General features: G+C 52.3%; 2 protein-coding genes across 4 annotated transcripts in view; both read left to right on the forward strand.

Annotated features, from left to right (window-relative positions):
• The window catches only part of LOC108448105 (glycine-rich cell wall structural protein-like), a 6,963-nt gene extending 5,929 nt beyond the window's left edge, over positions 1 to 1,034 (forward strand). For 2 of the 3 annotated variants that reach the window (XM_017740053.1, XM_017740054.1), the window contains one exon: positions 24 to 1,034. In XM_017740053.1, coding sequence (XP_017595542.1) covers positions 24 to 967 — 944 coding nt within the window. In that variant the 3' untranslated portion in view covers positions 968 to 1,034. The remainder of the gene's footprint in view (positions 1 to 23) is intronic. The other variant, XM_017740052.1, reaches the window with a different exon arrangement.
• Positions 1,035 to 2,801: 1,767 nt separating this feature from the next.
• Positions 2,802 to 4,927, forward strand: LOC108448107. The gene is made up of 2 exons (XM_017740066.1): positions 2,802 to 3,083; positions 4,022 to 4,927. The coding sequence occupies exons 1-2, from the start codon at positions 3,060 to 3,062 to the stop codon at positions 4,679 to 4,681; spliced, it is 684 nt and encodes a 227-aa protein (XP_017595555.1). The 5' UTR covers positions 2,802 to 3,059; the 3' UTR covers positions 4,682 to 4,927.
• The last annotated feature ends 5,389 nt before the right edge of the window (positions 4,928 to 10,316 follow it).

Consider the following 10,316-nt stretch of genomic DNA (forward strand, 5'->3'; position numbering starts at 1 on the left):
AAAGAGCATCATGGTAGGGGGAGGCAGTGGAGGATCCTCTGGATACTGTGGTGGAGGATCCAGCTACGGGATGGGTGGAGGATACGGTGGTGGCTCTTCAGGATCAAAGAGCATCATTGTAGGGGGAGGCAGTGGAGGATCCTCTGGATACTGTGGTGGAGGATCCAGCTACGGGATGGGAGGAGGATATGGTGGTGGCTCTTCAGGATCAAAGACCATCATTGTAGGCGGAGGCAGTGGAGGTTCCTCTGGATACTGCAGTGGAGGATCCAGCTACGGGATGGGAGGGGGATACGGTGGTGGCTCTTCAGGATCAAAGAGCATCATTGTAGGGGGAGGTAGTGGTGGTTCCTGTGGTGGAGGATCTTCAGCTTATGGCATGGGTGGAGAATATGGTGGTGTATCTTCAGGAACCAAGATCATAATGGGAGATGGAAGTAGTGGTGGTTCCTCTGGATACTGTGGTGGAGGATCCAGCTACGGGATGGGAGGAGGATACGGTGGTGGCTCTTCAGGATCAAAGGGCATCATTGTAGGGGGAGGCAGTGGAGGATCCTCTGGATACTGCAGTGGAGGATCCAGCTATGGGATGGGAGGAGGATACGGTGGTGGCTCTTCAGGATCAAAGGGCATCATTGTAGGGGGAGGCAGTGGAGGATCCTCTGGATACTGCAGTGGAGGATCCAGCTATGGGATGGGAGGAGGATACGGTGGTGGCTCTTCAGGATCAAAGGGCATCATTGTAGGGGGAGGCAGTGGAGGATCCTCTGGGTGCTGCAGTGGAGCAGAAGTAACAGCCGTGGGCAGCTCCGGCTCTGAGTCTCTGCCACGGCACCTCTTTGCCTCCAGCCCTGCCTCTGGCTGCCTGGTCCTTCCCAGCATGTCTTCCCCTCGCCCCTGGACACTGCATCCTCATCTGAGAACTCCAGGATTCCCCTGCTGTGCCTTGGTGTCGGGGTGCCTTTGATAATGTCCTGTTGCTTTTCCAAAGGCACTTTTTATATCCAATAAATGTTGTAATTGCTCAAAGCTGACCCTTTTTTGAGAGTTCATTTCTTTCTTGCATTATCAACCTGCATTTCATGGTCTTGCGATGTAGAAATGTCTCTGATGAGATGTTTCGCTCCAAAGCCACCCAGTTTATTGTCCCAGAGACTTTGCACTTTCATTTTCCACCTGGGCTCTGTGAGGGAGGAACAGAAGATCCCAAAATTTGAAGGAACCACAGCACCAACATATTAAAATGCCCTAAGGTATATCATCGTGTCCCGCAGCCGTAGGGAGGAGGAGAGAAGATCCAGCAGGCAGGAATTGTTCAGCAAGATTGATCTATTTAATTATTTTACAAACTCTTTAACAGACTTTTTCTTCATAGTCTAATTGAACAAAGATCAGCCACCCCTTGGGGTGATTGGCCAAAATCCTAAAACATGCATTGTCAAAATATTTTTCTACTGTACCATAAACAAGACTTTTCAAGGTTGCAGGTGTTTGGTTGTTTACATAACTCTGCTGCCTCTTCTGTGAGAGAGAAAAGTCTCTCACAGACTTAGAAAATAGCAAGAAAATCCTTGCTAGCAGCATTTTTGTATCCACACCAACACCCCTTTGGTGCCTGGGCATGGCGCAGGCCCTCCTGTGCCCTCCAAGGTCCCAATGACCTCTGTGGAGCTCATGGGAGACCTGACCAGGTCCAGCAGGGTCAGTTGGGAAGAGCAGGGATTGGGGATGACCCAAGAGCAGCTGGTGATGCCCCAGGTGGGCAATAAAACCATGACAACACCCACGGCCTTGCCATCCTCTCCCTTCCTGCAGCAAACCTGAGGGAACGGCCTCAAGGTGTGGCAGGGGAGGGTCGAGTTGGACATCAGGATGAATTTCCTCCTGGAAAAGGTGCTCAGGCCTTGGGAGGGGCTGCCCAGGGAGGTTTGGGGTCTCCATCCCTGGAGGTGTCCAAGGAATGCCTGGAGGTGGCACTCAGCACTCTGGGCTGGCTGACAAAGGGGGGACAGGCTGGACTCCATGGTCTGGGAGGGTTTTTCCAACCTCAGTCATTCTGGGATTCCATGATCTGTACCCAGAGGGAAGCCTCACCTGCGAGCCACCTAAATCAACCCTGAGCCAGGCAAGAGGGAATAAAACCAGCAGCAAATCCCTCAGGCAGCTCTAAATCTTCCTCCAGCCCTCAAATCTCTCCCTTGCCAGGCTTTGCACCCTGCCCTGGCAGCACCACCACCCCATACACGGATTTCTGCCCAGGGGATGGGGCTTTGGCCAAAGCTGGGACTCTCTGTCCCCACAGCAAAATTTCCCGGAGCTGAACAGAGCCGGTCCAGCCTCCAGGAGCTGCTCTGCAGGGCCGGGCTGGAGCAGCCTGGATCTGCAACCCCCACCAGACTCCCCCACTCCCTGCGGCCTGGTGCTCTTTCCAAACCAGAGGAAGGATATGAAAAAGAAGGAAGAGAGGGATTTGGAGGCATAATCCTTCATTAAAGCGTAATCCAGCCAGGCTGGGTTTAAGCATCAGGACGTTCACACCTCCCGCTGTTCTATCCTTAAGCTCTCTTTACAGCACCCTTGCAAAATTCCATATCCGGGCATCAATCACTTTTGGCGACCTTCTGGTTCATATGCAAATGTTTTCCTCGGAAAAAAAACTCCCCCTGGGGCCACCAGGGATTTGCGGCAGGGAACAACTTGTCACCAGAGCACTGTGAGCGTTTCTTGCCCTGTGCCCCACACTCCCTAATGTCGCTCCGCATTCTCCTACACCCACATCCCCACCCACCTCTCCCGGGGCTGGAGGCCGGAGGATTCCTGCGTAGCCCCGGGCAGCGGCACAGGAATAGGCTCATTAGGCAGAAGTAACAATTAGGGCAGCGAAATGAGCGGTGTGAAGGGAGATACGGATCGGGAGGCAAAGCAAACACTGAAACGCCGGTTTGGTAAATAAATCCTTCTCATTCCCGAGGGTGTCTCACTTCCCATATATGTTAAACGCCATATAAATGTTCCAGAGGCTGTTAAAGCTCCTCATTCCGTCGACTTTTACCTTCTAAATGTGTTTCCGATGGCTGAAGAGGGTAAGTCTGCTTTTTTTTCCTGGGATTTTGTAGTTTCCTAATCGTGGGATGTGGCTGATTTGAGACCTTGGCTCACGCTAGCAGCAGGACCCCTCTGCCTGAGCCAAGTCCTCGGGATCTGGATGGGTTCTTGCTCCGTTATGGATCCAATCCCTGGGGAGAGAGGTGAAATCAAGGCACCAGGCTGGGGTGCAGAGGGATGAGCAGGGTAAAAACCCGGATGGGTCTGTGGCAGGGCCAGCACGTGGGGACTGCACAACCTCTGTGGGTTTGCAAGTGCAGGACACATTTTTGATGGTAATTATTAACAACCCTGTGCTGGACCTCAGAATGGCCACAAACCTCTGTGTCTGGGCCAATCACCTTCTATGAAAGAATTTTGGGGCTGCAATAACAGAGCCAGGGTGGAAACTTTGATCCATCGCTCTTGCAACAGTTTGGAAACAGAAATGAGGATGATCCTTGGTATTTTTGCAGCTCCATGGCTGTGGACATGGAAATGAGTAGGGAAAACCCTGACAGTTATTAGATGGGAAAAGAAGATAGTTCAGATTTTATATTTCGGGTTTTGGATTCAGAATATATTTCAGCTTTTGGATTCTCTGGAAATAGAGGTAGAAAGAGGAAGGCTGTCCCAGGAAGAGTCCAGATATCCTTGGATTTGAAGAAGAGGGCTTGGAGCAACCTGGTCTAGCAGAAGGCGTCGCTGCCCGTGGCAGGGGGTGGCATTGGATGAGCTTTAAGATCTTTTCCAACCCCAACCAGTCCATGATTCCATGATTCTCTAACAGCTCAGCAGCACTCGGTTCCAAAGCCTGGAATTGCCCCAAGCCCTGGCCAAGCTTTCCTGGCCACACCACCTGGCGGCTCCCCACCTGCCCCGGTACAAACATGAAGCAAAACGGTGCAAGTTTGGGTGTTTTGCTTTCCTCTTCCAGCTTTACCACTGCCTCCGGCGGAGATGGCGGAACCGGGGCTACAGCCGGGACATCTCCCTGAGCCACCGCAGGTTCTGCACCGGGGCCCTCTCCAACTCCCACGGCAACGCCTCCTTCTCCTGCGAGGGTGAAGGCTCCATCACCTACAGCCGGAGACCTTTGTCCTGCCCGGCCCGGCCAGCGCCAGCCCCCTACAGCATCTCAGGGGGGTACTCGTGTGACTCTGACAGGTCCATCAGTGGGGATTGTGGGGTCACGTCTGGCTGGGACGTCACAGTGGGGACAGTCCCAGTGTATGGCTCTGGAGTGGGAATGGGATACAGCAGCGAGGACTTGGGTCCAGTCATCAGCAGTGCGGGGGGAGGGGGAAGATCCGTCTGCCACCGAGGGGATTTGGGAATCGCTGAGGGAGCAGGGGCTAGGTATGGATACCCTGCACCCCTGAGTGATACCCTAACCACGGGGAGGGTCACTGAGGGGTCAGGGTACTATGGTGGAGGGCTGGGATATGAAACTGGGACATTCCCAGGTCCAGAGCTCAGCCCTGAAGGCGGGGGATGCGCCCAGGTGGTGCAGCAGAAATGCCCCGTGGTTGTCCCCACCATCAAGACCCAGCAGTGCAAGCAGAGCACCCGCTGGCCCCCCATCCAGAAGAAGTGACTGGCCCAGCAGCAGCTCCCACATCCCAGAAGTGTCCCTGGATGTGCCACAATGGAATTTTTCCCTGACCATGTCATTACAGCCACAGAGCTCCACGTTCCTCACATGGGGCTGTGCTGACAACACTCCCCCAAGAACTGCTGGAAAAAGGGGTTTGTTCTGTGGTGACAGGAAAAGATTCTTTTCTCCTTCTCCTTTGGATCATGGGTCAGAAAATAAAACCTCTCAGTCTGTGGATAGTTTCAATATTGGGATGATTTCTTTCATCTCTGGCTCCTTCACTCAAAATGCAAATGGGTCCTCAAGGAGTCTCCACAACACAAAGAGTTTCTTCCAACCTTTTTCACATGTACTTGACACCCACACTTAAACGTAACATTTGTATTAATAGAACCAAAACACGGCATTTTCAACAGCAAGAGAAGTTCAGGTGGCAAGGGAACCATGCCAGACTCTTCCCAGGGGTGCCCAGTGACAGGACAAGGAGGATGAGCATAAACCAAACCCCAAGTTCCACCTCAGCATGAGGAAGAACTTCTTTCCGTGCAGGTGGCAGAGCCCTGGAACAGCTGCCCAGGGAAGGAGCGGAGTGTCCCCCTCCAGAGACATCCATCCCCAAACCCACCTGGATGTGTCCCTGTGCCACCTGCTCCAGGTGGAGACTGGGAGATCTCCAGAGATCCTTCCAACACCAACTACTCCAGAATTCTGGGATTCTGTTCTTAACCTGGCTCCTGCTGGAGATGCTCCTCCCACCGCAGGGAGCCCAGGCCTTACAAGCCTTATTAATGAGATCTGCAAATCTCCCGGGGGATTTCCGACTGATTATTATTTACAGTCTGACCTCGGGAGTGAAAGGTTGTTTACTTGGCAACAATTCCAGGCTCCTGTCCCAGAGATTGCTGGGGATGGCGTAACCCCGAGCACGTAGAACCTCATGCATGAGGCAACTCCAAGGAGCTCCTTGGCTTCCTCCCCATAACCTGCTTATGGCATTTTTTGATAGGATCAGGCCCTAAATTAGGCACAGGGAGAGGACAGTTCCAGTGCTGGTTGGGATGTGGGGTTTGCCCAACATTTAATCTTCCAGGACTCTTCTCTGGGGTTGTTTGACTCATCCAGATACTTGTTAGGAGGGAAAAAACCACCCATAGATCTGGGCCCATTTAAAAGTGAGACATAAAATCACATTGTTTGGTTTTTACTGTTCTGCTTTCACCCACCTGGGGGGATTTTGACCCTTTTAAATCAATAAAAATCCAGAAAACTTTGCCCTGAAACACCGAAGACCCAAATCTTCTGAGCTCTAAGCCCATGTTTGATGCCACAGTGAGGATCTTTCACACTGTAAAATGTCATAAGATCATCACGTGGGGAAAATGACGCAAGATTTTTTCACCAGCCCCATTAAATTCCATTCTAAAATTAGGCGGTGTTATCATTTATTTCCATCTATTTCTAGAATTGACCACTTCACTGCTGATATTTCTGTGGGTTTCCTTCCTTCATCAAGGGAGCAAAAGAACTCTGAAAGCTCAAATTCCCAGAGACTCCCAGAAAACCAAGTCCGGAGCCTTCAAATCTTTGCATTTATCCAACTGACCAAAAACCACTCCAAAATTTCAGTCCCTCCCAAAGCAAAGAAAACAGAAAAGACTTGAAAATTCCATTTCTTACTCCCTGGTTCTTGAGGCTGCTGTCAAAAAGCACTCCCCAAGTTTGGATGGTTCAATATTTAATAGACCCAGGGAGAACAGGATGGTTTTACATCCAGAGGTTGGACACGAGGAGCCGGAGATGATCCGCCCTCTCCAGAGCTCAGCTCCTGAGGCTGGGAGGAGTCCGAGGCTGGGTTTTATCCTTGGCACAGGGAGGTTTCCTCCCCTCTCCTTGTGCAACAAGGCAGGGACGAGTCATCCTCGTCGGCTGAGGAGCTCTGATAACACAGGACTCATCCTGAACTCTGATAACGCAGGACTCAACCCAAAGTCCGATAAGACAGGACTCATCCCCAACTCTGATAAAAACATATCCATCCCCAGCTCTGATAAGACAGGAGTCAGCCCCGAGCCTGTCGGTGCTTGTTAAACCAAGGCCCCTCTGCTGCAGCTGTTGGTAAACAGGCTGAGCAGTAAACACGGATCTGGCTTCTGGATGAAAGCCTCCAACTGGCGCCTCTGGATAGAAACTCCAGAAATTGTTTCAGTGATAGCAAGCGGGAGCCACCCCTTGGCTTCAGGAGATCTCTGCCCAACAAAACCTCGTGGCTCCATGAGGGAGTTCAAGTGGGAAAATGAGTGAAAACGCATCAGGAGTCCTGCTGGAATTCCACAGTCAGGCTGGGAATGGGAGGGAAAATGAGAAATCGGGGCTGTTGCGAAGCCATGGTTGCATCCGTGATTGCACCATCCTGGTGCTCTGCACCCAGGTGCTCCCATCCCGCCCCAGGGAAGAGCCGGCAGAGATCGGGATGCGTGGGGAGCTCGGATGTGTGGTCTCTGACCCAGCATTTTACTCACAGCTTACTCATGGGTGCAAGGTTTGCACAAGCGGCTTCCGCGAGCACCGATTTCCCATCATTGCTCCAGAGGCCAGCAAACAAAAAAGAGTAAAATATGAGCAAAACTGCAATTTTCAAAGAGAAATTCTGTGTGGGGCACCTTGGGGTTGGCCAGAAAAAATGTCAGCAATGAAAATTGGTGGTGAGTCTGTCAGTGATGGTGGAATGGCCATAAAATTAGGTGGGAAATGGATGGACACAGGTAGGGAATCACAGAACCGTGGAATCATGGAACCACAGAACCTCAGAATCCCTGAACCTTAAAATCACAGAATCCCGGAATATCTGGGGAGCAGGGTCACCCGGAGCAGGTGACACAGGGACATGTCCAGGTGGGTTTGGAATGACTCCAGAGGGGGACACTCCAGGCCTTCCCTGGGCAGCTGTTCCAAGGCTCTGCCCCCCTCCATGGGAAGAAGTTCTCCCTCGTGTTGAGGAAACCTTCTTACATTCTGGGGAAATTCACAGGTAGAAGCCAACACTTCCAAAAGTGGCCTGTGCCACCACCTGGGTTTGACAGGTCACTTCCCAGCCAGAGCCTCCCACAGTGGCCACAGATTTCATTATCCTGGTTTTGTTCCTTCGGGAAACGAGCCCGTCAGAGAGAGGGGACCCTCAGCTCAGTTCTGGTACCTGCAGGTGTCTCACAGGGTGAAAGTTACTTTAAAGATGTTTTCCAAGGATGTCCAACCAGAACTTTCTAAGAATTTGCCTTTTTTCAGAGCGAGAACCTGAGAATGGTGGGTTTTCTCCACAAGAGCCTGGTCCTGCCAAGACCATTCGGGGAGGACTGGGCACTGGGAGCTCTCCTTCCTGCCAGACTCCAGGTGAGAGGTTTCAGGAGGATAGGAACCCCAAAACTCACCACCTTTGCCATCCATTTTGCAACCCTAAAACTCATCGTGCCGTGAGGGTGAGACAGCCGAGCCACCCACACGGTTTTCACTCGCGGCCCTCGATGGGCAGGGTGCAATTAAAGCTGTGTAACACGAGGAAGACAATCCAGAGCCTGACAAGTCAATCAAAGAAATCGGGCTGAAGGAGCTTTTGAAGGTGGTGGGTAATTAGGGGTGTGGCTGTTTTGTAAATACCTTGGTCATTTTTCCCCAGGGGGTTATTGCATTTTCAGGAAGAGACTTGGGAACTGTATAAAAGTCCTTGGAGGGGAGAGCAGCTCATTCACTCAGCTCCACTCCTCCTCCAGAGCCTTCACAGCCAAGGTAAGTCCCTGCTTGACCGCTAACCTTTAATTCCAATGAAAATTCCCTGCACTGAGCTGAGCTTTGCTCTGGGGGCATTTCCTGGGGTTATTGAGAGCCAAATCCTTGGCTCTGTGGCTGGGGCCGTTTCATGCTCCCAAAAATTAGGACTGCCTGTACTGAGAAGCAAAATTTATCACCTGTAGTTATATTTGGATTACCCCGATGCTTTCCAGTATCCAAAGGACAAACTGGAAATGAATAAAAGCAAATCATGGGATTTAGGGATGAATGGGAGACAGCAGGCTGATCTTTCATAAGAAACCTTGGGGTTAAGCTGGGAATTTTAATTGCATTTATAAGCCTGACTCCTTTACTAAGCTCCTTTGAGAAAACACTTTCAGGAGTTGAAAGTATTAAAACATCCTTGAAGAAATTTAGGGAAGAACAGAGAAAGTGGATTTAAACTCTGAGAGGAAGGAGCAGCAGGATCCTCTTCCAGCTCAGCATCCCGGATGCCTTTTGCCTCCCTGAAATCCCAGCAATCCTCGGAAGGGACAGAGGATTTTCCTGGTGCTCAGGAAATTGGGCCTGGAGGGAGCAGAGGACACGAGGAGGGAGGAAGGCACAGGAGTGTCTTTATTTTGGGCACCTGCCTTTGGAAGTGGATTTTGCCGGGGCTCTGCCACCAGTGCCAGCTGTGCCAGGGCCCCTCCAGGCTACAAGTTTTTGGGATTCTTGCCAAGATGCCTCTTGGTGGTGTGGGATATCCCAACACCCCACAGAGAATCTGCTCCTCCGGGATCATCCCAAGATGCAGCCAAGGAATAGCAGGGAAATGGCTCAAGGAGAGCAGGGAAATGGCTCAAGGGAAAGCAGGGAAATGGCTCAAGGAGGGCAGGGAAATGGCTCAAGGGAAAGCAGGAAAATGCCTCAAGGGAAAGCAGGAAAGTGGCTCAAGAATAGCAGGGAAATGGCTCAAGGGAGAGCAGGGAAATGGCTCAAGGGAGAGCAGGGAAATGGCTCAAGGGAGAGCAGGGAAATGGCTCAAGGGAGAGCAGGGAAATGGCTCAAGGGAGAGCAGGGAAATGGCTCAAGGGAGAGCAGGGAAATGGCTCAAGGGAGAGCAGGAAAATGGCTCAAGGAGAGAGCAGGGAAATGGCTGAAGGGAAAGCAGGGAAATGGCTCAAGGAGAGCAGGGAAATAGCTCAAGGAGAGCAGGGAAATGGCTCAAGGGAAAGAAGGAAAATGGCTCAAGGAGAGCAGGGAAATGGCTCAAGGGAAAGAAGGAAAATGGCTCAGGAGCCCAGTAGAAACAGAGGCCAGGGCTGCTGTGGGGACTTGTGAGGGTGCTCAGATTGTCCAGGCTAATCCAGCAGTGCGGGAATGAAGCCCCAAACTGGGGAAACTGGATGGGCAGAAAAGCAAATCCTGCTGGGCCCTGTGGGCTTGTGAGCACAGCGAGGGAATCTGATCCCACAGCAGAGGAGTGAAAGAGATGGGAAAGGTGCCCTCCCTGCTCTAATGCCAAACTTCTCTCCTCCCCAGGTTTTCAGCCTTCTCTCCAACCAGCCCAAAAATGTGCTCCCGTGAGAACAGAGGCTGCCACAGCTCTGAGAGCTCCTCCTGCCACAGCGGAGGCTCCTCCTGCCACGACAGCGACCGGTCCTGCCACGGCTCCGAGGGGGTCGTGTGCCATGAGGTGACCCCCGTGCCGGACGTGACCCCCGTGGTGGTGCTGACCCCGCAGTGCCCGGTGGCCACCGGGACGGGGCAGGTGCCCCTGGCCCAGGTTCCATGCCAGCAGCAGCAGCAGCAGATCAAGCAGCCGGTGCAGTGGCCGCCGCGACACGAGCAGGACCGCGAGGCCCCGACG

Source organism: Corvus brachyrhynchos, unplaced genomic scaffold (genome assembly GCF_000691975.1).
Source record: "Corvus brachyrhynchos isolate BGI_N302 unplaced genomic scaffold, ASM69197v1 scaffold787, whole genome shotgun sequence".
In the NCBI taxonomy this organism is placed as follows: Eukaryota; Metazoa; Chordata; class Aves; order Passeriformes; family Corvidae; genus Corvus; species Corvus brachyrhynchos.

Coding starts and splice junctions, on each gene's coding strand:
- LOC108448107 (XM_017740066.1), top strand. CDS start 3,060: ATGTGTTTCCGATGGCTGAAGAGG. Junction 3,084..4,021: donor GTTTCCGATGGCTGAAGAGG/GTAAGTCTGCTT, acceptor TTCCTCTTCCAG/CTTTACCACTGCCTCCGGCG.